The 27,539-nt window shown below is 33.9% G+C and overlaps 1 protein-coding gene across 1 annotated transcript; it reads right to left on the bottom strand.

Annotated features, from left to right (window-relative positions):
• Window positions 1–681: 681 nt before the first annotated feature.
• Window positions 682–26,832, bottom strand: LOC133181842 (probable tubulin polyglutamylase ttll-15). The gene is made up of 16 exons (XM_061316468.1): window positions 26,731–26,832; window positions 25,709–25,852; window positions 23,036–23,272; window positions 21,427–21,582; window positions 20,751–20,870; window positions 13,563–13,638; window positions 10,339–10,408; window positions 8,258–8,341; window positions 6,645–6,729; window positions 5,510–5,588; window positions 5,166–5,274; window positions 4,905–4,971; window positions 4,468–4,595; window positions 3,290–3,389; window positions 2,370–2,483; window positions 682–1,433 (listed from the first exon to the last, which is right to left on the bottom strand). The coding sequence occupies exons 2-16, from the start codon at window positions 25,739–25,741 to the stop codon at window positions 1,305–1,307; spliced, it is 1,587 nt and encodes a 528-aa protein (XP_061172452.1). The 5' UTR covers window positions 25,742–25,852; window positions 26,731–26,832; the 3' UTR covers window positions 682–1,304.
• Between the last annotated feature and the right edge of the window lie 707 nt (window positions 26,833–27,539).

Genomic DNA, 27,539 nt, shown 5'->3' with positions numbered 1-27,539 from the left:
ATTTAAATACCAGTACTAAAAAATCTCATTTATTTTAAGTTTTTTAATTTAATAATTATTATAAATCAATAGGAAAATGTTTTAGCTATCTAATAAAAGGAGTTATTGAACTTATATTGGGGAATATTGAGACAAGTTGGCTGTACAAATGCACGAGCTTGCGAGTGTATTTATACAGCCAACAAAAACCCCATAATATAAGCTTGTAAAGTGTTTATACTATTTTATTGGGTGTAAATTTTGAATACTCAAAAACAAGTATATGAACAATATACTGATATTGATCATGGATGAGTATGCACATTACTGCATCAGCAGTACCAAAATATAAATCTCACTAAGGATGAACACAGTCTACCAGGGGATTCAAAAACCCCTGGACTACAATGCTCTTTACAGCACAATATAATATAGCGCTTTAGCAAAATACAGCACAATATAAGGTAGTGCTTTAGCAAAATACAGCACAATATAAGGTAGCCCTTTAGCAAAATGCAGCACAATATAATATAGTGCTTTAGCAAAATTAAACTTAATATAATGTAGTGCTTAAGCAAAATACAGCACAATGTAATGTAGAGCTTAAGCAAAATACAGCACAATATAATATAGTGCTTTAGCAAAATACAGTACAATATAATGTAGTGCTTTAGCAAAATACAGTACAATATAAGGTAGCCCTTTAATAAAATACAGAAAAACAGCTATCAAAAATATTTCCTATAACATTATTTCAGTCTCTCTTTTACAAAAACAAGTACAGTGTATATCACAGCATATGATGAGACCAGTAGGTGATCACTGGTTTAAACAAATGATTTTTTTTCTGGCCCAATAAATTACTCTGCATTCTTTTGGATAAACTCTTCATCCTCTGTTGAAAATTCTTCCAAATTTTATGGATTAAATGCCATTACAGCCTATTCCACGTAATATATCAAAATCGCTTATTTTGAAATAGAACTTTGCAATAAAACATTGTTGAAATCACTTCTATTGAATTATCTTTTAGTTTGAAGTAAATTATTGGTCCGCTGAGCTAATAATGTGTATTCTTTTGTTATGATCAATCATGTAATTGGTTAAGGTTTGTTTATGGTTTGTTAGATCAGATAGAAATTTAAAAACATTATGCTCACATGGCCAATTTTGCTAATTTAGAACTTGGGTCAAATTGAAAAAAATAATGTGTTTGTTTGTTGAATTTTAACATTTCTGAAGTCGACTGTATTGCAGTGTGGTCTTTTGGTGGCAGTTTTTGTTTCAGTGGTTAATTCTTTTGTTAGGGTGATTGATTGTGTGGTTTAACACCAGGCAGCACTCTGTCTACACTTGCCAACAAACCACATGTACATTAACTTATTCCTCCTATTCAGACTCTGGAACTCTGGGTCATTAGTTGAGGGGGACCATTCTAAAGCAAACTCCTTAGTCTAAAGAGATAAAATGGAAACAAACAAAATCATTTCAAAATTCTTGAAAATAAATTATTATAAAAAGATACAGAAGCAGGATAAAATTGATTTACATGTAAAATGCCTGACAAACCAGTGAAATGTATACATGTAGAATATTTGATAGACTATGTATACATGTAGAATATTTGATAGACTATGTATACATGTAGAATACTTGATAGACCAGTGAAATGTGTACATGTAGAATACCTGATAGACTAGTGAATTGTATACATGTAGAATACTTGATAGACCAGTGAAATGTATACATGTAGATTACCTGATAGACTAGTGAATTGTATACACGTAGAATACTTGATAGACCAGTGAAATGTATACATGTAGAATACTTGATAGACTATGTTACATGTAGAATACTTGATAGACCAGTGAAATGTATACATGTAGAATACTTGAAAGACCAGTGAAATGTATACATGTAGAATACTTGATAGACCAGTGAAATGTATACATATAGAATAACTGACAGACCAGTGAAATGTATACATGTAGAATACTTGATAGACCAGTGAAATGTATACATGTAGAAAACCTGATAGACCAGTGAAATATATACTAGTACTGTTAAGTATGGGTAGAGATTCCAAATCCCTTGGACATAACCAAGATATTGACATTCGAGATATCTAAGTTCCAACTGTACTTTACATACTAAAATACTCTATGCTAATGCAGACATTAAATCATATTTGGAAATGCTACTACAATGTTTTACACAGACCACTATTGCATTATTTTTTGACTCTGAATAAGTTTCCACCTTCAAAGAATGTTTTTTTTTCAATAAGCCAGATACAGACTGCAATGTATGGGAGATAACTCTAACATTCCCTAATGAAGTATCTTTTTTAACATCATTAGTTTGCTTTTACTTTTGGTCAGAGAGCTTACCATTTTCTGTGGAAGGACACGACCACAGCTTCCTTTATTGATATGCTCTAAATATGCCAGCTTCAGTGTTTTCTTCATTGTCAGAGACACACATTGGCTACATAACTTACACATCTACAAAACAAACTTCCATATTTTATCAAGTTACTCTTTTATTGGAAATGCTTATATCAACATGTATTTATATTACATGTATTATCATTATCTTGATCATGTTTTAAACCTCTATCAAAATGGATAATGGATGTCAGTTATTAGATATTTTTTTTTCATATCCCAAACTTTACATTCCAACAATTACAATCAATTAATGTACATATGTGTGCAGTTTTAAAAATTTAATTTTGAGGTAGATTTCCTTATTATAAAATTAATGAAAAGAAAAATAACACTAAAGAAGAAACACTTTTTATGTCTCTTCATATTATATCCTAGAAGTGTCATATTGTTGACATTATGCAGTGTGTGCGGACTAGCTCATGCAAGAATTATGTGATCAAGGAAATCCCTGTTTAGTGAATGGACATTTTCCCCCATTTTTGGGGGTTATTTTATATCCCCTTGCCAAAGGACTCAGGCTAGAAAACATAATGCATGTTGCATAAAAATCACATCCAATCACAAAACCTTGGAAATCCTATATATTGTAGATACAGATCATGTTCAAAGAATGTGACATGAATGTATAAAACTAGCTGTGATAAAGTATCCCTTTCCATTCAGATAAAAACAAAACTGAGGGGGACTTCAGAAAAACAGGTTTATAATGAAGTGACAGGGATGGACGATTTTCCTTTGTTATAAGCGAAATTTGTTATATCCCTTAAGTTTACACTATAGTTTAGTCAATTCATCATAAGCGTATTCTCTATAAGTGTGTTTTACTGTACATCATTGCAGCTATTATAAAACTGACTTACCTCTTCCCTGCAGCTATGTAGACATGATTTACTGAGGCACCACTCTGGGAACACAGATATATCTTTGTCTGAGACCCTCATATTTGCTTCATCCTCCGAACTTAAGTCAAAGACAAAATACAAAGCTTTGAAATTCATTTAATTCCTACCTGGTATCCTTAATATAGGTGTGGTGATGTATACGCAGAACAAAACAAGAAGTCTGTGAGCCAATGCTCACTACTAATACCCCGCTCTGATGTGTATATACGCTCTCATGTGAACTGTGAGGAGTTTTTGCTGAAAAAACTGTGATGGAAATTTGCTATGGACAGATGCATGGATAAACAAGAAGTTGACATTAGATTCGTACAAAAATGAATCCCACCATATGGCATGCCTAAACAAAGATTGTGCTAAAATTTCAAGCATCTGCAAAGAGTAGTTGCTGAGAAAACTGCGAGGAAAATTTGTTACAGACAGACAGAAACACAAGGGTAAAACAGTATACCCCGCTCTCCTTTGGAGTGGGGGTTTAAAAAAAGAAGCAGATCTTAAATTACTATAGTATGATGCTTCAACTTAACATTCTTTTTCGTAAGAATTTGTATTACATAAACTGTACAATATTTCTGGATAAGAATTCATATTACCGGTATATAAACTGTACAATATTTCTGGACAATCCCCAAAATAGATCATAACTGTATATTTCAATACAGTTTATACATGTAGATGTAATGAAATATAAGCATACCGACTGCAAAATCTATATAAATTGGTGCAGAAAAATTACATTTTAGCAATCACTGTCTGTTTGTTAGTCTGTCTGTAAAAACTTTTACTGGACATTATAACTGGTATATTTGTTAAATTATAGACTCATATTTATTACACAGGTAGATATTTATGTGAGCTACATGTATAACTCAGGTGTAACCTAGTATCATTTTTTTTCACAGGAACTGGATTTTTAGGAAAAGAAAATAATTGATTTTGTGCTCAAAGAGATCAAAGTAAAAAAAAAAGAAACAAGATTATCTAAGTTAACACCAATAGGTCCTGTGTGATTTTGTCAGAAATCCAGCCATTCTACTTATCTAAAAGTCAGAATGGAGAGTTGCCAAGAAAACAGAAATACATGTATTATTAAATTTGATCTCATTACTGAACAGATATGAAAAATGTGAATCGGATACCTTTTAGAGAAGTCATTTTTGACTGGCCTGGTGACTAAGACAACACTTAGTAAGTTGAACACAACTTTTTCATACAACTCCGCATTTTCCTGGAAGTGACCTGAGGACAGGTTAGGAGACATGTTCACCTGGAAATTACACACATGAACAGAAAAACATTATAATAGTGAATTGCCAAAGAGAGATAATATTGCTCTGTTGTGTCCATTATTTTTTCTCTCCTTTTTCCTACTGGGAAAAAAAATGTTCATTTGATATAGGCACAAATTTATTTTATCCATGTTTAGTATGATTTAATATACCTATAATCAATGTACCACAATCACATGCTTTATTCAATTTAACAGATAACAAAAGTGTATAGCAAAAATGCTATAGATTATGAAAATAATATACATGTATTTATCCTTTAACATTGAACACAGTCTATCATTTACCTCCATAAGGTACACATTTAAATCCTCATCTAGGGCAAAATCAAATCGAACCATTTCAAAGAAATTTCTGCAAAACAGTATAAGTACTAAATTATTACTTGCAAGTTACATTTTATAGAGAATATGTGTGTATTTTATAGCCATTGTTTAACATAAAATTACTTGTACTGAGGAAAGCACTACCTAAGTTTTTGGAACTTGTGTCCAATCCCTTTGACTTGTTGTCAAAAAAAATATGTTCAAAACAAGTTTTGTACTAACCTTGAAGATGAGTATTTACTTGCAGAAGAAATGATGGCAGCCTCCTTCTGTAAGTAAACAGTCTTGATGGCAGCAGAAATATCTCTCCACAGCTTCTTAGCATTGTGACCTACAAGGCAAAGTCAAAGTTATCTCCCTTGCTGCATTCATTTGGAAACAGAAAAGATAAACCAAGTATCATGTGTCTGGGTATGATAAGTATTCAAATTTTGATTTTATAGAACTACATAAAAGTGTGTCCTATTCAATTTTATGAATACAATAGTTCTAAACATGATCTTAAGGAAACAAGTCTGCGGTACATTAACTTACATAAATACAGTAATTTAATATATATTCCTCACCCTGACTTTCCAAATAAGCATCAAATGATTCCTTAAAGTTGAAATTTAATTCTCTGTACAACTTCTTCAGGGATGGAATCTATATATATGAAATAAATAATCAGTAAACTTTCCTTTATAAATCACTCAATCCCCTTCAAGTACAAATGGCCTCATATAACCCTTGGGGGTCGTGATTTAAATAAACTTGAATCTACACTACCTGAGGATGCTTCTATTTTTATATGATTAATCATGGCTTCTTGAGAAGGTTTTAATAGATTTTTTTCCTAATCATTAATTATTATTATGCAAAACTTTGATCTCCTATCATGGTCTCAGGGGTCATGATTCGAAGAAACTTTAATCTACACCACCTGAAGATTTGAAGAAACTTGTTTCCATATTAATACGACTAATCATGGCTTTGCTGTTCTTGAGAAGAGACTTTTAATGATTTGACTCTACATATTCCTATGCATAACTTTGATCCCCTGTTGTGTCCCCATCCTATCCCCTGGTGTCATGATCTGAACAAACTTGAACCAACACTGTGTAACAAAGCTTTCACATAAGTTTATTCTTTTCTGGCCAGCTGGTTCTTATGAATATTTACTAATTCATATTAATTATCTCCTCTTGAAAGATGGTGTGGCCCTTCATTTGAACAAATTTAAATCTCCTTTATCCCAGGATGCTCTATGCCAAGTTTGGTTGAAAATGGCATGGTGATTCTGGAGATGAAATTTTGAAAAAGTTAATGATGACGCTAACAACAACATACAAAGTCCAAATTTCCATCAGAAAAGCTCACTAGAGCAGAGCCTTGGACTAGGACGAGCTAAAATGTTCAACTTTTAGGTAGACTACAATACTGGCTGGCTGTTTTACAAAAGAACTTATGACTAAGACCAGAGTATGTTTTTGTGAATACTGAGTATTTTTCTTCCTTTAATAAAATTGATAAAGGTATATAGAATTTTTAAGACTCACAGAAAAATATTTTTAAAGAATAATTTTAATAAAAAATATAAGGTAGGCAAGATGTTAGACAATGCCAGAATTATTGGTGTTAGTATTAAGTCCTTTTGTAAAATGGACCCCAGAAGTTTGGAGATTGCAGATTTCTATTAAATAAACAAGATACAGATTTTACCTCCCAGACTGGCATGTAAGCATCACCAACAACGTACTTGTTAATGTTACGGGCATCAAAAGGGTAGTAATCTTGGGAACAGAACCTACAAATATTATAATGTCACTGCTATAGAGCTACAAATATTATAATGTCACTGCTATAGAGCTACAAATATTATAATGTCACTGCTATTGAGCTACAAATATTATGTCACTGCTATAGAGCTACAAATACTATAATGTCACTGCAATAGAGCTAAAAATTGACATAACCAAATTTGTTTATTTACTTAACTATAACAATGATAGAGAACTTCATTCAGTGGACATTTTGTATACAAATGAGAAAAACTGTGCAATGACAACAATGCAGAAAAGTTAATTTTTATCAGTGATGGAAATTGGTATCAATACCTAGGATGAAAAAATGCTCTGCTAAACATATGTTTAGCACATTAACATAAGACTCTATCTATGTGTATATTACATATGTAAGACTCCAAAGTCCGATGGTCATGCCAAAGTCCGATGGTCTCGCCAAAGTTCAATGGTCTGCGCCAAACCCCATTGGTTTGATGTCGGTACGGACGCCAAAGTCGAATGATTTTGCCATAGTCTGATGGCTCGTTTCTTATAAGACGCACTGCACTAAAGTGCGATGGTCTGATATGCCAAAGTCCTATGGTGCAGAGAAACAATCAACATTTATGACTCACAATATTCCAATTTCAATCCTCGACATTGTTGTCCTGCATTCAAAAGCCATCAATTCAGTATTCGTCCTCGCATACAATTTTACTGATTTTGCTTATTGCTTGCACCCACCAGAGCCATTAGGGTTAGTCCTTGCACACCACTCGACTGATCAGGGTTAGTCCTTGCACACTATAGAACTGATTATGGGATAGCTTTGCACCAACCCGAGAGATTTAGGGTTAGTCCTCGCAAAATATTCAACTGATCCACCCAAGATATCTAGGTTATAGTACTTATACACTTTTTGACCGATTAGGATTAGTCTCGCACCTATCCGAGAGGTTAGGGTTAGTCTTTGCATATTATATTTATTTGTATCAAAGATCTTGGCATGGCACGGCATTGCAATTTGACGCAGTAGTACTATGACGTCACAAGTATTAATTGTTTTTGGCACCATTGGACTTTGGCGTCACAAACCATCAGGGTTTGGTGCAGCCATCGGACTCTGGCGTGACCATCGGACTTTGGAATCCCATTGCACGAGTCCTACATATATATTTTACAATTAAAGAAAAAAATTATCAATCATGCATCATTGCATGGTGCCAGTATTAGACCAGAATCTTTGCAGCTTTTAATTTCATTTACTGGTAGTATGTAATGGTTATAAGCCAAAAACTGTCCATTATGTCAGATATTAGTCAGTCCGAGGTGCATTAGTGCCTAAGAGAGTCTAATATCTGACATACTGGTCAGTTTGAGGCTTATAACTTAGTGAAACATTTCACCAATATCGAATGTAGAAATTTAGCAGCTTAAATTAAAAATATTTCACAAGATAATCCTGCATGAAATTTGCATGAATAATCTCAGACTCTAGAATATACTATGGATGTCAAAATGATGTTCTCTTTGATGTCAAGTTATACTGACCTGAATAAAGCCTCAGATTCTAGAGTATACACTCTCAGTGGATCTATGGATGTCAATATGGTGTATACTCCAATGTCAAACTTTCTGTAATCAGTTTTAATTTATAAAATCACAATACATATCTGTATAAGAAAGAGGTCAGAAATATGGTTAAGCTTTCAACTGAGTTCATTTTGAATTTTTCTTAAAATCCTACATCCTACAAAAACATACAATGAAGTCTCCAAATACAAGTCATTTCCAGTCAATCGTATGTATTTTATGCCATATTGTTTAAATTAAAGCACAAAAAACTTAATAAATACACTGGTCATAATGAATTGGTCTTTCTGTCTATAATCTATAACAAAATGGCAAACGAAATAATGTAACAGGCACATTGAAGACAGAGATGTTTGCACTTTACTGATAGGCTACTTTCATTTTTGTTCATGCAGCATGGCTGACACAAAGTTGTAGGTACACAATAATAGCTGCAAAATATGGCACTAGTGGCAACCCTGTATTTACTTAGAGCTATAAAGTATTCTTTAGGAAAATACAAAAACTAAAATTGTATTTACTTTGCCTGGGCACAGTTGCATTGCTGTTTTTGTTTAAAATTTGAAATTTCTATTTTTATTAAAAAATATCCAAGTTTAATGGATTGAACTCACATGAAAATTCTTAAAATTCAATGACAAAAACATTCTTCATAACATCACGTCAAACACCTTGTGTTTGTAAACATTGGGCACAAGCTCTGTTATTGTTAATGTTTACGTTTTACTGGGTGTGTTCAATTTGTTTACTCTGCACACATCATTGAGCATGGACTGACAATACAAGTGAGTTGGTTTTGCTTTCTCACCTTTGTAAATTTTCTGTATTGTACTTTAAATATTTTTCATTGATACACGACAAATTTTCCACTTTCCTTAACAGCGGTATTATCAATTAACAGTAGATACTTCCATTCATATGTAGACTCGATATATCCCAGTGAGCTTGATATAAAAGATACCACAGAGTCTGACACATCTGTTTCATATTTAGATATTTTACTAGAAAAAGACGTTAATGGTAACCTAACAACAAAGCTTTATGATAAACATGATTTCAACTTCCCTCACTAAAGCAGCAATATACCCTTATCACCTGCATATGGGGTTTATGTCTCTCAGTTAATTCGATACACAAGAGAATGCTCTAAGTATGAACAATTTCTAAAATGAGGCAAGCTATTGACAAACAAGTTAATGAAACAAGGATATCAATAGTCTCGTTTGAAGTCATCATTTCGCAAGTTTTATGGTCGATACAATGACCTTGTCAGCACATACAACCTATCATTGAGTCAAATGCTGACTGACGTTTTTCATACTAATTGCTAGACCATTATTTATACCTTGAACTGTCTACAGATTTTTCCGATCATGACAAGGAGCACAGGCAGGTGTGACAGATCAGCAGGAGATGCTCACTCCTCCATGGCACCTGATCCCACTTCTAAATTTTGAGGTCCGTGTTTGCTCTGCTCCAAATTTGTATTGTTTCGTTGGACTTTTGAGATTGAATACTGAACATTATCTTCATATTTTATTCACTGTGCATATACACATCAATGAAATATGAAAATAACAAATAGTGATCAAGTTCAAAAGTCCACTGGAACAATACATAAACACAGACTTCTAAAAACATCAAAGTTGGGATCAGGTGCCAAGGAGGAGTAAGCATCCTCTATTGACATGTCACATCAACCTTGTGTTCCTTGTTATGCTTGGGAAAATGGAAAAATCTGTGGACAATTCAGTGTGAAAATAATTCTTATATAACTAACCAAAATTCTTATATTTGTTTTTTTTTTTTTAGAAATATTGTATATGTTGTTAAACATTCACCAACTTACATATATTGTCAAGTACATTTTGTTTCCTTGTGTCACCTTCTCAGTAGCTGGACAACAATGTAACAGGATAAAAGTAAATGTTATAACACTCATTCTCACAAACTATTTTGTTACTCATTGGAAGAAACTAAAAAACTACGTATATCTTTATATTTGTTAGAAACCAAAGTGAACAGCAAACATATCTTACCTGCCATCAATAAGAAATGGTTGATCAACAAACACCTGAACAAAAGAGCCTTCATCTGACAAGTCTAGTTCTGTAAATAGACAAGGGAAGTTCCTACAGTACTGACCCTGTACATGTTTGATCTTGATTCCTACAGTACTGACCCTGTACATATTTGATCTTGATTCCTACAGTACTGACCCTGTACATATTTGATCTTGATTCCTAGAGTACTGACCCTGTACATATTTGATCTTGATTCCTACAGTACTGACCCTGTACATATTTGATCTTGATTCCTACAGTACTGACCCTGTACATATTTGATCTCGATTATTACAGTTCTGACCCTGTACATGTTTAATCTTGATTCCTACAGTACTGACTAGGGCTGTATACTGATATATATCGATACGTATCGATATTCAAGAATGCATTGTATCGAAGAAATAACTTCCAATACGTATCGGGCAGGCAGTTTTCTTATAATTTTGTGAAAAAGTTAGGAATTTCAATCACCAAAGATTATACTTGACTGTTCTGAATTAAAACAGATCAATAATGGTTTAAACATTAAGGAGATAGGGCACCTTAAATAATTATTATAAAATGCATAGGTAATTTTTTTAAACATGTTGGTTTTACAGTCATTAAAAGTTTGAATTTGAAGTGTAATTTGTAATGACAGTGAGTATTAGACAAGAACTTTGAAATGGTTTATAAAACACTCATTTTTTATAAATTTTATGCATTAAATGATTTACAAGAGTTTTTTGATAGACATGCTAAAGTATCCAATATATCACATATCGCTTTATAAAATATTGTATCGTATCGTATTGAAATTCTTTGCTCAATACACAGCCCTAGCACTGACCCTGTACATGTTAAATCTTGATTCCTACAGTACTGACCTTGTACATGTTTGATCTTGATTCCTACAGTACTGACCCTGTACATATTTGATCTCGATTCCTACAGTACTGACCCTGTACATGTTTAATCTTGATTCCTACAGTACTGACCCTGTACATGTTTAATCTTGATTCCTAGAGTACTGACCCTGTACATGTTTGATCTTGATTCCTAGAGTACTGACCCTGTACATGTTTGATCTTGATTCCTACAGTACTGACCCTGTACATATTTGATCTTGATTCCTACAGTTCTGACCCTGTACATGTTTGATATTGATTCCTACAGTACTGACCCTGTACATATTTGATCTCGATTCCTACAGTACTGACCTTGTACATGTTTGATCTTGATTCCTACAGTACTGACCCTGTACATATTTGATCTCGATTCCTACAGTACTGACCCTGTACATGTTTAATCTTGATTCCTACAGTACTGACCCTGTACATATTTGATCTCGATTCCTACAGTTCTGACCCTGTAAATGTTTAATCTTGATTCCTACAGTACTGACCTTGTACATGTTTAATCTTGATTCCTACAGTACTGACCCTGTACATATTTGATCTCAATTCCTACAGTACTGACCCTGTACATATTTGATCTTGATTCTTACAGTACTGACCCTGTACATGTTTAATCTTGATTCCTACAGTACTGACCCTGTACATATTTGATCTTGATTCCTACAGTACTGACCCTGTACATGTTTAATCTTGATTCCTATAGTACTGACCCTGTACATGTTTAATCTTGATTCCTACAGTACTGACCCTGTACATATTTGATCTTGATTCCTACAGTACTGACCCTGTACATGTTTAATCTCGATTCCTACAGTACTGACCCTGTACATATTTGATCTTGATTCCTACAGTACTGACCCTGTACATGTTTAATCTTGATTCCTACAGTACTGACCCTGTACATATTTGATCTTGATTCCTACAGTACTGACCCTGTACATGTTTAATCTTGATTCCTAGAGTACTGACCCTGTACATGTTTAATCTTGATTCCTACAGTACTGACCCTGTACATATTTGATCTTGATTCCTACAGTACTGACCCTGTACATATTTGATCTTGATTCCTACAGTACTGACCCTGTACATGTTTAATCTTGATTCCTATAGTACTGACCCTGTACATGTTTAATCTTGATTCCTATAGTACTGACCCTGTACATGTTTAATCTTGATTCCTAGAGTACTGACCCTGTACATATTTGATCTCGATTCCTACAGTTCTGACCCTGTACATATTTGATCTCGATTCCTACAGTACTGACCCTGTACATGTTTAATCTCGATTCCTACAGTACTGACCCTGTACATATTTGATCTCGATTCCTACAGTACTGACCCTATACATGTTTAATCTTGATTCCTACAGTACTGACCCTGTACATATTTGATCTCGATTCCTACAGTACTGACCCTGTACATATTTGATCTCGATTCCTACAGTACTGACCCTGTACATGTTTAATCTTGATTCCTATAGTACTGACCCTGTACATGTTTAATCTTGATTCCTACAGTACTGACCCTGTACATGTTTGATCTCCATTCCTACAGTACTGACCCTGTACATATTTGATCTCCATTTCTACAGTACTGACCCTGTACATATTTGATCTCGATTCCTACAGTACTGACCCTGTACATATTTGATCTTGATTCATACAGTACTGACCCTGTACATGTTTGATCTTGATTCCTACAGTACTGACCCTGTATATGTTTAATTTTGATTCCTAGAGTACTGACCCTGTACATATTTGATCTCGATTCCTACAGTACTGACCCTGTACATATTTGATCTCGATTCCTACAGTACTGACCCTGTACATGTTTAATCTTGATTCCTAGAGTACTGACCCTGTACATATTTGATCTCGATTCCTACAGTTCTGACCCTGTACATATTTGATCTTGATTCCTACAGTACTGACCCTGTACATGTTTGATCTTGATTCCTACAGTTCTGACCCTGTACATATTTGATCTTGATTCCTACAGTACTGACCCTGTACATGTTTGATCTCGATTCCTACAGTACTGACCCTGTACATATTTGATCTCGATTCCTACAGTACTGACCCTGTACATATTTGATCTTGATTCCTACAGTACTGACCCTGTACATGTTTAATCTTGATTCCTAGAGTACTGACCCTGTACATATTTGATCTCGATTCCTACAGTACTGACCCTGTACATATTTGATCTTGATTCCTACAGTACTGACCTTGTACATGTTTAATCTTGATTCCTTTAGTACTGACCCTGTTTATGTTTAATCTTGATACTTATAGTACTGACCCTGTACATGTTTGATCTTGATTCCTCTGTGACTGTTCCTTTTCTGGACCCACAGGGTGTTTGGGTGCTCCTCTGCCTGTAAATAAGCTTTCATGATAATAATAAGGGCAACAATGAAATAACAAAACTGACAGTCTCTTCATAGGAAACAATTAAAAACGAGAGGCCTGTTGGCCACAACGCTCACCTGAGTAAACTTAGTAAATGTACTTCTGTTCTTCAAAAGATTTTTTAAAAGATTGTTATATTTCCATAAAAATTGAGACCCATATTATGGCTCCACCCTAACTCTAAGGGGTCTCTTAATCCACACATTAGGGGGATGCTTCAATATGACTAACATGGCCTTGCAGTTTTGGAGAAGAAAATTCTTTTCTTGTTTACAGAAGATAGGTCAATACTTTTTTCCTCAGAACTGTTTGGGGTCACCCTATTTCCAATCAACCTTTCTAAGGTTCAAGTTGTAAAAAATGCCCCCAAAAGTATATATTAAAAAAGTCATCAATTTTAATGCAAAATTGTGCCCTCTTATATCTTTTTAGATTATTTAACTGTAAAAAAAAGAAAAAGAAAAAGAAAGAGTTAAAGAATTTTCCATTAAATAAAATGCCATTAATTATTCATGCATGTACAAAACACAATTTATTTAATCGCCTTGTAAATATATCCTGTCAATGTACTTAACAACATGCTTTTAGTGTATCCTATATATGAAATGAGTATAAATGCAGGTGACAAAAATATAATTTTAAGTGATATTTAGAAAACCTTTTTAAAACAAGAGGCCCATGGGCCACAACGCTCACCTGAGTCAATATGGCCCTGCTGTTCTTTGTCAGCAGATTTCTTCTTCTATATATTCATACGGAAAGCTTTGATCAACTGTTCTAGGCATAACCTATCCCCATTTGCCATGTTTTGAATGAAATTAAATCTAAACTTTCTGAGGATGCTTCTATATTCATATAACTAATCATGGTTTTGCTGTTCTTGAAACGGAATTTTAAAGATGTCTGCCATCCTACCCTGGGGGGAAGGAAGGGAGGGGGGGTTCAAGATTTGAACAAACTTGAATATACACTACCTAAGGATGCTTCCATATCAATATGACTAATTATGGCTTTGTTGTTCTTGAGAAGAAGATTTTTTAAGATATTTCTTATATATATTCTTTTGTTAAACTTTGATCCCAGATTATGGCCCCACCCTACTACTGGAGGATGCCTTGAACAAACTTGAATCTACAATACTTGGGGATGCTTCAATATCAAAATGACTAATCACGGCTTTCCTGTTCTTGAAATATTTTAAAAGATTTTTCCTATTTATTCCTATGTAAAACTTTGATCCCCTATTGTGGACCCACCCTACCCCCGGGGGTCTTGATTTCGACAAATTTGAATCTACACTACCTAAGGATGATTCCATATCAATATGACTAATTGTGGCTTTGTTGTTCTTGAGAAGAAAATTTTTAAAGAATTTTCCTATATATTCCTATGTAAAACTTTGATCCCCTATTGTGGCCCCACCCTACCCCCGGGGGTCATGATTTGAACAAACTTGAATCTACATTACCTGAGGATGATTTCATATCAAAATGACTAATTGTGGCTTTGTTGTTCTTGAGAAAAAGATTTTTAAAGAATTTTCCTATATATTCCTATGTAAAACTTTGATCCCCTATTGTGGCCCCACCCTACCCCCGGGGGTCATGATTTGAACAAACTTGAATCTACATTACCTGAGGATGATTCCATATCAAAATGACTAATTGTGGCTTTGTTGTTCTTGAGAAAAAGATTTTTAAAGAATTTTCCTATATATTCCTATGTAAAACTTTGATCCCCTATTGTGGCCCCACCCTACCCCCGGGGGTCATGATTTGAACAAACTTAAATCTACACTACCTGAGGATGATTTCATATCAATATGACAAATCATGGCTTTGCTGTTCTTGAGAAGAAGATTTTTAAAGAATTTTCCTATGTATTCCTATGTAAAACTTTGATCCCCCATTGTGGCCCCACCCTACCCCCGGGGGTCATGATTTGAACAAACTTAAATCTACACTACCTGAGGATGATTTCATATCAATATGACAAATCATGGCTTTGCTGTTCTTGAGAAGAAGATTTTTAAAGAATTTTCCTATATATTCCTATGTAAAACTTTGATCCCCCATTGTGGCCCCACCCTACCCCCGGGGGTCATGATTTGAACAAACTTGAATCTACATTACCTGAGGATGATTTCATATCAATATGACTAATTGTGGCTTTGTTGTTCTTGAGAAGAAGATTTTTAAAGAATTTTCCTATATATTCCTATGTAAAACTTTGATCCCCCATTGTGGCCCCACCCTACCCCCGGGGGTCATGATTTGAACAAATTTAAATCTACACTACCTGAGGATGATTTCATATCAATATGACTAATTGTGGCTTTGTTGTTCTTGAGAAGAAGATTTTTAAAGAATTTTCCTGTATATTCCTATGTAAAACTTTGATCCCCCATTGTGGCCCCACCCGACCCCCGGGGGTCATGATTTGAACAAACTTGAATCTACACTATGTAATGAAGGTTTCCCATAAGTTTCAACTTCTCTGGCCCAATGGTTCTTGAGAAGAAGATTTTTAAAAAAAGACACCAAATTTTCACTTATTCTTAATTATCTCCCCTTGGAAGAGGGCATGGCCCTTCATTTGAACAAACTTGAACCCCCTTCTTCCAAGGATGCTTTGTGGCAAGTTTGGTTGAAAATGGCCCAGTGGTTCTGGAGAAGAAGTCGAAAATGTGAAAAGTTTACAGACGGACGGACAGACGGACAGACGGACAGACGGACTACGGACAAAATGTGATCAGAAAAGCTCACTTGAGCTTTCAGCTCAGGTGAGCTAAAAATGAAAACAAGCTTATTCAGGTAATTTGTGTCGCAAGATTCAGGAAAAAGAGAAAAGGGTGGAAAATCTGAAAGAAATGTAGATAAAGAAACAAGAGGCCCATGGGCCACATCGCTCACCTGAGCACATTGGCTAGGCAAAAGCACAAAAGCACAAATCAGTTCAGTATTGAAAAGGTTACGGGGGGGGGGGGGGGGGGGGGGGGGGGGAGGGGGGGGATACCTGATGATGCTTCCATGTCAATATAACAAATGGCTTTGTTGTACTTGAGTAAATTTTGAAAAATTTTTCCCATATAATCCTTTGTAAAAATTTGATCCCCCATTGTGGCTCCTCCCTATCCCAGAGGTCAATATTTGAAAATTTGAATCTACACTACCTGAGGATGCTTCCATTTCAATATGACTAAACATAGCTTTTCTGTTCTTGAGAAGAAATATTTTTTCTGCATGTTCTTATGTAAAACTTTCAATCCCCCATTGGGCCCCACCCTACCCCAGGGGTCATCATTTGAACGAATTTGAATTTACACTATCTGAGGATGCTTCCATATCAAAATGACTAAACATGATTTTCAGTTCTTGAGAAGAGGATATTTTCCTATATGTTCCTATGTAAAATTTTCGACCCCCCATTGTGGCCCATCCCTATCCCCGGGGGGTCATCATTTTAACAAACTTGAATTTACACTACCTGAGGATGCTTCCATATCAAAATGACTAATCATGGCTTTACAGTTCTTCATCAGAAGATATTTACCTATATATTTCTATTTAAGACTTTGATCCTCCATTGTGGCCCCGCCCTACCCCAGGGGGTCATGATTTGAACAATCTTGAATTTACACAACCTGAGGATACTTCCAAATAAATATGATCAATCAGGGCTTTGCTGTTCCTGAGAAGAAGATTTTTAAAATTTTTCCTATATATTTCTATGTAAAACTTTGATCCTCCATTGTGGCCCCGCCCTACACCAAGGGGTCATGATTTGAACAAATTTGAATTTTTACAACCTGAGGATGCTTCCACATAAATATGACCAATCAAGGCTTTGCTGTTCCTGAGAAGAAGATTTTTTAAAGATTTTTCCTATATATTTCTATGTAAAACTTTGATCCTCCATTGTGGCCCCGCCCTACCCTCGGGGGTCATGATTTGAACAAATTTGAATTTTTACTACCTGAGGATGCTTCCATATAAATATGACTAATCATGGCTTTGCTGTTCTTGAGAAGAAGATTTTTTAAAGATTTTTCCTATACATTTCTATGTAAAACTTTGATCCTCCATTGTGGCCCTGCCCTACCCTCAGGGGTCATGATTTGAACAAACTTGAATCTTCACTACTTGAGGATGCTTCCATATAAATATGACTCATCATGGCTTTGCTGTTCTTGAGAAGAAGATTTTTAAAGGTTTTTCCTATATATTTCTATGTAAAACTTTGATCCTCCATTGTGGCCCCGCCCTACCCCCGGGTGTCATGATTTGAACAAACTTGAATCTACACTACCTGAGGATGCTTTCATATAAATATGACCAATTAGGGCTTTGCTGTTCTTGAGAAGAATATTTTTAAAGATTTTTCCTATATATTTCTATGTAAAACTTTGATCCTCCATTGTGGCCCCGCCCTACCCCCGGGGGTCATGATTTGAACAAATTTGAATTTTTACTACCTGAGCATGCTTCTATATAAATATGACTCATCATGGCTTTGCTGTTCTTGAGAAGAAGATTTTTAAAGGTTTTTCCTATATATTTCTATGTAAAACTTTGATCCTCCATTGTGGCCCCACCCTACCCCCGGGGGTCATGATTTGAACAAACTTGAATCTACACTACCTGAGAATTCTTCCACATGAGTTTCATCTTCCCTGGCTCTGTTGTTCTTGACAAGAAGATTTTCAAAAGATGCTATTAATTTTTCACTAATTCTTTATTATCTCCCCTTGAAAGAGGGCATGGCCCTTCATTTGAACAAACCTGAATCCCCTTCACCCAAGGATACTTTGTGGCAAGTTTGGTTGAAATCGGCTCAGTGGTTCTTGAGAAGATTATGAAAATGTGAAAAGTTTACGACAACAACGACGCCGACGACGCCGACAGACAACGGACAAATTTTGATCAGAAAAGCTCACTTGAGCCTTTGGCTCAGGTGAGCTAAAAAGGTTAACTTTGACCTTTCAGCTTTAAGCCATTAAATCAACAGTGGTCTTTTTTTATTTTAAAGAAATTCATGACCTTAAGTTTCATTCAAAAGCTAACAAAGAACTTAATTTTATCATCTGAAAACTATGTATGCAATATATGAATTTCTGACCTTGGTCTTTGACTTTTGACCTTGAAATCCTCAAAATTAAGTGAGTGGTTTTTTCAAAAGTTATATTGACTAATGGTATAAAATGATACTGCAAAACTCAAAGAGAACTAAAGTTATCACCAGAAAACAATTTTAGGCAAGATATAAATTTTTGACCTTGACATTTTGGCCTTAAAATCAATAGGGGTCTTCTTTAAGTCATTGGGACTTCAGATGTAAAATTTAATTGCAAAAGCTTGAAGAAAACTAATCATCTGGAAACCTGATTTTGCAATGTATGAATTTCTAAGCTTGATCTAAGATCTTCTGACCTCAAAATCAAGGGAGTTATGGTGTAAAATTTCATTGCAAAAGCTAAAAAGCTTTTTGAGATATCATCCAGAAATGAAAGTGTTACACATAGACAGGATGCATGATTTCTAAACCTGAGTTTTGACCTTTTGATCTCAAAATCAATAAGGGTCTTTTTTAAGACCTTGAGAGTTAGGATATAAATTTTCATTGAAAAAGTTTGAAGAAAACTAATCATCTGGAAACCATTTTTTCAATGTATGTATTTCTGACCATAACCTTTGACCTCAGAATCAATAGGGGTCTTCTTTTGGCCATAGCGAGTTGTGTCAATGTGATATAAAATTTCATTGCAAAAGCTCAAGGATTTTTGAGATATTGTCTAGAAATGAAAGTGTTCCACACAGACAGAATGACAGATAAATAGATGGATGGATTTCAGACAAAATGTGATCAGAATAGCTCGCATGAGCTTTCAGTTCAGGAGAGCTAAAAATTTACTGATGTTTTAATCATTAGAAACCAAGTAAAGTTGTTTTATTAGATCTGATCCAGTGAACTGCACTCTGACTTACATATAATATATATATATGACCTGATTAACTGCACTCTTACTTACATATTATATATCTGAACTGATTAACTGCACTCTTACTTACATATTATATATCTGAACTGATTAACTGCACTCTTACTTACATGTTATATACTGTATGTGTACTTAAAAGAGCGGGCTTCAAAATTTAGCTGATTTCGCGTGAACAACGATGTGCTAAATATATGAATACCGCTAAGAAATCATTTACTAATACAATACACAGCATGGACATGTGTAGCGCTAATTCATGATTACACCAACAACTCCATACCCCTTGACTGCGCTAAATTTTGAATACGCCAGTTTAAGTGCATGTACAGTATCTGACCTGATTATCTGCACTCTGACTTACATGTAATATATCTGACCTGATTATCTGCTCTCTGACTTACATGTTATATATCTGACCTGATTATCTGCACTCTGACTTACATGTTATATATCTGACCTGATTATCAGCACTCTGACTTACATGTTATATATCTGACCTGATTATCTGCACTCTGACTTACATGTTATATATATCTGACCTGAATTACTTGCTCTCTGGCTTACATACTAAATATCTTACCTGAATTAACTGACTTGCACACTGTATATCTGGCCCCAAGGCCATAAACTAAGAATGAACTTCAGTCAAAATTTTGATATTCAGAATCTTGATTTTTTTTTATTGCACACACGTGTTGAAAAACTTGCACATTTGTTTCATGTTCAAATACAAACACACAATGAAAAATTTGTTCGATTATCAAAATTATTCCAAATTTATATTGATTTGAAATTTTGACTTAAGTCTAGCTGTTCTCAGTTTATCTGTATTCTTTTAACATATTACATATCTGACCTGATTATCTGCATTCTGGCTTACATATTGTATATCTGACCTGATTAACAGTATTCCTATTAACATATTACATATCTGACCTGATTATCTGCATTCTGGCTTACATATTGTATATCTGACCTGATTAACTGTATTCCTATTAACATATTACACATCTGACCTGATAAACTGCATTCCAACTTATACATTGTATATCTGACTTGATTGACTGCACTCTGACTTACATATTGATAAAATTTGTCCTTTTCCTTGGGAATCTTGAAAGCCCTGGGTATGTAAGGATTGTTGGAGACTGCCAGACTGACCTTGTTGGTTATGTAACCTGACCCAGGGAAATGGTTTACCTATACTCAGGTGATAAAAAAATTGAAAATGTCAAATAATGTCATAAAAGGCAATTTTAAATATTATTTCTCAGATAATCATAATAAATCTACATGTTAATATACTGTAAGTCGTTTTAATTCCACGGTGTTAAAATTTCACGATTTCTCAAAAAGTACCAATCACGATGGTTTTCATTTCACGCTGCAAGAAATAAATTTAAATTTCCTAAAAGCAATTAAACGTTTTTAAAAACTAATGATAGCAATCACGATGGGTTTAATTTCGCACAAACAAGATGAATCACGAACATAGTTAAATTAAAACCATCATGATTATTTGTCAATCTACAGTATATGCTTAAACAAATAAACTGATTGAACTTCATCTAGATATCAGTCATCAAACTATTAGCAATGTAACTTGTTAAACACACAAAATTACTGCATGTACCCTTAACATGGCTGAGATTTTATGAGCAAAACTTCCTCTTCTATTGACCTTCTGGAGAAAATGTTAAAGCAGAATCTTTTCGGATTGTTTTCTAAGTTTTAAATGTTTTAACACAATACAGACCTTCTGATGAGGCTTGAGATCTGAGATTTTTTTGGCAAGCTGTTCAAATGGATATTCATGTGACCAGAGTACATCCCAATCAGACTCGCCATCACCAACAACATATCCTATCCTCTCAAAAACAGCAAACACATGCTTCAAGTATCCAGACTCCAGCTGAAATACATAAAATACAACAAATCCTATCCTCTCAAATACAGCAAACACATACTTCAAGTATCCAGACTCCAGCTGAAATATATAAAATACATGTACAACATATCCTATCCTCTCAAATATAGCAAACACATACTTCAAGTATCCAGACTCCAGCTGAAATATACAGTGTATAAAATACGACATATCCTATATCCTCTCAAACACAGCAAACACATACTTCAAGTATCCAGACTCCAGCTGAAATATATAAGATACAACATATCCTATCCTCTCAAATTCAGCAAACACATACTTCAAGTATCCAGACTCCAGCTGAAATATTTAAAGCACAACATATCCTATTCTCTCAAATACAGCAAACACATGCTTCAAGTTTCCAGACTCAAGCTGAAATATATAAAGCACAACATATCCTATCCTCTCAAATACAGCAAGGACATATGATGATTCAAATATCCTGATTCCAGCTGAAATATTTAAAGCACAACATATCCTATCCTCTCAAATACAGCAAGCATATAATGCTTCAAATATCCAGATTCCAGCTGAAATATTTAAAGCACAACATATCCTATCCTCTCAAATACAGCAAGCATGTAATGCTGCAAATATCCAGATTCCAGTTGAAATATTTAAAGCACAACATAGCCTATCTTCTCAAATACTGCAAACACCTGCTTCAAATATTGAGAATCCAGCTGAAATATTTAAGCAAAACATAGCCTATTTTCATAATAACTGCAAATACAGGCTTGAAATATCCAGATTCCAGATGAAATAGCAGCATATAAAATGCAACATATCCTATCCTCTCAAATATTGCAAATATTAAGTCTCCAGCTGAAATATATAAAATACAACATATCCTCATCATGCTTCAAATATCCACACTCAGGCTTAAATATATTAAGTACAACATATCCTAATATCTACGCAAGTACTGCAAAACATGCTTTAAATTCAGATTCTATATCTGATTTATTAAAGAGAAGACTTATTTTAAGATTTTAAGATTATTTTTGAGAAACTATTGTTTCAAACTATGAAGTTGAACATTATTCTTGCATGACAATGGAAACCCCTTTGTAACATGTTCTTTGAAATTGCCTCTTTCTTGATCTGAGATCTCCTATGTTCAATGAATCTAGCTCTGTCCAAGAATGTTTTTTTAACCACTTAATACAATAACATCCTAGTTATCACATTGTTTCTTTTTTTGCTTTTCTTTAAACACACCATAATTAAATGAAAATTACTAGGACTTAAATACACACATTTTCTAATTATTTTAAAGCCACTGCCTTTTACTCAGCAAATAAAGTAAATAATATGATCCAATTTTTCTCAATCTTTTGGATTTTAATATTTTTGATTTGAGCTGATTTTGAACTAAACAAGACACCAAGGCAGACAAACACAAAACTCTTCCTCTATGAGACACATGACCTACCTTTTTGCCCTCAATCCACACTACCGGCATCCTGACAGCATATTTTCCGGTCCTTCCCTCCACCTGTGGCATATTGGCCTGTTGTAACACTCCAGTTTCCCTCATTTTATGAAGTTCATAGATATTCAGCAGTGTAAGAACGATCCCTAGTCCCAACACTACAATCACTAGTGAGAAAAGGCGGCCAGGTTTCTTCATCTTAGGTTTGGGTTTTCCAAAAACTGGTAGAGAGCTGTCCTGGAATTCGTGGAAATTAATTAAATGGTAAATAAATAAAAACAAATCTTGATCATATTAAAAAAACTCATCCAACCTTGATTTTGAAAAAAAAGTTATCAATAATAATTTTAATTTGTCTTGGATCAATTTTGAGGTAAAAATGATAAAAATGCAAACCACAATTTTGTAACATAAGAATCTAGTCAGGCACACATACACCGTCTTATCAATATATTCATTACACGTACATGTCATATGCACTTAAAGTAAATTACATCATTTATTAATTAATAATAACACCTTGCATCAAATCAAACAATATAAGTGCATTTTAAAGGCTGAATACTTAATTATGAATATAAAATTAAGTATATCCAAAAAAATATATACATATTTCAGTTAAAGTACATGGTCAATTTACTTTACCAAATTTTTATAAGGTTAAAACTCACACTTTAAGTATTTCTTATATTGTCTCTCTCTCTGCCAGCAGAAGAAAAATCTATAAACTACCTTAAAAACTTGATTAAATGTAAAGAAGTAATTAAAAAAAGGTAACCATTTGTAATTGACAGGAAATAGATAAAACAAGGCCTGAAAAACAATTACCTCCCTACTAAGAATATTCTCTAACACAAATGTCCATCTTGTTAACACTCATTTCAATTCACGCTTCTTCAAAAGACAGCCCTGTCTGCATGACATCAGGTAATATACAATAATGTTAAACACTTTACAAGTGCTACTTAGGTTATGTTACCTTTCCTAAGCTTGTAAAAAATAATGTTATGAAAACAATGTATAATGTTAACTAAGTATATGGTGGTGGGGGGGGGGGGGGGCTCTTTCATTCATCACATAAATATTTCCATTAACCCCTGATTTTCTAGAACAAATTTTTATTTTCTTTAAGCAAACTAATACTTTCTCATGTTCATCTCTTTGTCAAAATTATAAATTGTATAAATTAAAATCAGATCTTTGATCCATTAACCAGTGTTTTCACTAAGAACTGGCTACCGGCCAAATTGACAGCTTCAATTGATAGAGATGCCGCTTAGAAGTCAAAAATTTAAAAAATAATTGATGTAAGGTCCACAGTGATTTTGTTCATAAACATCAACACTTAGCCTGTTACAATTGATCTCTAACCCTTTACTTTGAAATAAAGGGAAAACATACTCAATAGTCATCAGAATGTGAAAAGATCAATGAAACAATTCCATTAGCATGTGGAATTGCACAAAATCAGTAGGCATGGCTAATATTAGATTCACTGATTAGGAGAGAGACAAAAGGTCAGAATGGTAGAAGGTAATTATAAATATTTACAATGAAAATAAAATATTATTAAAATATAATTTAAATTTTTAAATTATAAATATTTAAAACTTAAATTCAGTGTATAGTTTATGGTGTTTATGGATAATCAACATGGTGAAATGATAATTCTGCATACCATGTGATGCCAGGTACATACAGAATATCACAGGGGCGTAGCTTCCATTGTGGCAATGAGGCAACTGCCTCACTAGATTTTTCACCACCACCACCCCTTTCCATAATCAACAATACACTGCAGATAATACGTACAACTAATGGCATTTCTTTTAACATTTTTAGCAGTTCTATAATGTTGAATTGAAGTTTTAAAGAAATAAAAGAGTTTAATAAGATGCGCTTTCACCTTTAAATGTTTCAAAAAGTTTAGTAAACATATAAACTCTTTTACATTCTTTTACAATATGTAGTATCATGCTGAAGTCTTAAATAAAGAAACCAGTATAGCAAATGAAATTTCATTGCATTTTAAAACCCCCAACTCCATTTTCTGTCGGAGTGACCCCTCGAATGACACTACCCGGAACCTGCTGGGGGCTTAAGGCAGCCCAGACTTCTTGCTGCTACTGTACATGTATGGTTTTGCCTCACTAGAATTTAAAGTCAAGCTACGCCCCTGTATCACCTTTTTATATTAACACAAAAACAGACATTTATTTTGTTAGTATATCTATGTAAAATTCTGAACAAAAACCAAAGCACTAGAGGCCATAGATGAAGCAAACTTCAACACAATTAAACCCCTTAAGAAGTTGCCTTATTCATTAACTTTCTATCAGTAAGTGATAGCTCTTACCTGTATCTTATTACCTAAGATCTGTACTAGTTCTTACATGTAATTTGTTACCTGAGGTGTATACAGCTAGTTCTTACCTGTAATTTGTTACCTGATGTGTATACAGCTAGTTCTTATCTGTAATTTGTTACCTGAGGTCTATACAGCTAGTTCTTACCTGTAACTTGTTACCTGAGGTGTATACAGCTAGTTCTTACCTGTAACTTGTTACCTGAGGTGTATACAGCTAGTTCTTATCTGTAACTTGTTACCTGAGGTCTATACAGCTAGTTCTTATCTCTAACTTGTTACCTGAGGTCTACACAGTGAGATCTTACCTGGAACTTGTGGTACGATGAGCTCAAGTTCATTTTTCTCTATGTTGTATATTATTGGTGTAGATTTCTAGTGTTGGGTCCAGCATGGACAGCTGATGAACAGCCAACATTGGTTTTTTTTTTTTTACCAGTCTACATCATTACCTGTCAATAATCAATTAATGAAGCAATTCCTCCAACAGCAAAGTTTAATTATGTCAGTCCAGTACAGCATCTCAGATCAATAAAACTTAAATTCAATCAATCACCAAGTAGATCTATATTGACTACATATTAATTTTTTTTGTATGCAAGCTTGAATTTAAATAATCTAAATTATCACCTGAACATGCTGAAATGACAGATTCACTTCTAATCTAAAGTTTGCATTGAAATTACAAATGTTCTAAAATTCCAACCATTGTAAATTGATATACGTATAAAACTATCTTTATAATAAAAAAAATTTATTCTGTAATGACTTCATTCTAGATGAGTGTAGTCCAGTGGGTTAGCTTAATTGCTTAATGAAATTCATATACATTTCAAAGTTTTAACAGAATTAAGTAAATATAATTATACACATGGTACATTATGTGTGACTGCTTCCTTAAACTTGGGATTACAATGAAAATCTAACCAGGAAAGTAAACAACTGATCTTAATCACTGTATAACCGTATAAATGGACTTTTCCTTTAAAATACATATGTGGATTTAAATTCTTCATCTATCATTTCATTTAAAACTGCTAGAGGGTGCAAAAAAGAAAATATTTTTTCTTAGAAGTTGTGTTTTCAGTTTCAAAAATAAGGGCTAACCTTGACAATTTGCAAACTTTTTGTACAGTCACTGTGTACTATGTACTTATGTATAAGGGCCTTTACAAGTCCACCAATGATAAAATCCTGTTCTTTAGAAACCTTGTATTCTGTCTGATCACATTAAATCTAGAGATATTTAATGATTATCAAAACTAAGATTTTAGTCTGATTATAAGAACAAATAAAGATACAATGACAAAGAGAATATACGATTAATTACCTGTGATTTTGATCTAAGTCCTTGTCCTTATATTAAGGTTATGTGTCATCTCATACTGCTCGATTATTGAACGGCTTGTTGGATAATTGTACAACTCATCTGAATCCTGTTCTGATAAAAATAAATCAGCTTTATATCCTCAAACGGAAAAAAACAATGTCAACATTGGTTTATAAGCTGTTTTCATATTCAGGTATGCTATATTTCTATTAACACTTTTACTCAATACAACGGAACTGTGTGACTTTTGATAACTTAATGATGCATGTCTTTAGGTAGAATACATGTTCTAATTTAATACCTTTCCTCTCCCTATTTTGCCTCTCACCGCTCGAAATGATATTCTTTTATGAAAATAATATATTCATGACTTAAAATATATTTTTTTTCAAAAACATTGTAATTCAAATTTCAAAGGATTTCACTGAATACAGATATGTTTGATACTGGCACAATAACTTTACACAGAAATCATTTAATTCATTTTGTAAAGTATTGTATAAATTCAACTATATAACAAAATTCCTAAATTCTGATAATAATTCTGTTTAGTAGAAGCTGATCATTCTTCCATGTTTTTAGGTCATGGTAAAGTTCTGGGTCAAGTAGAATCTGTCACTCAGATTTCACCACAAGGTCGTTGTTATGAGGCATTCATTAATGTGTCCGACAGATACACATGTAAACATGGCTTCATTAAACTATCACCTCTATCAATCATGTGTAAGAATGATATATAAATTCATTCTTCCAATGTGAGGAAAATGTCGCTAATTTTTCCCAATTCAAAAGGAGGGGGTGGTGGTTTA

Source organism: Saccostrea echinata, unplaced genomic scaffold, assembly GCF_033153115.1.
Source record: "Saccostrea echinata isolate AGI-Se365-2 ecotype Australia unplaced genomic scaffold, CSIRO_AGI_Sech_v1 ptg000009l, whole genome shotgun sequence".
In the NCBI taxonomy this organism is placed as follows: domain Eukaryota; kingdom Metazoa; phylum Mollusca; class Bivalvia; order Ostreida; family Ostreidae; genus Saccostrea; species Saccostrea echinata.
The sequence above is the reverse complement of the archived record's forward strand: the minus strand, read 5'-3'. Positions and strand labels throughout refer to the sequence as shown.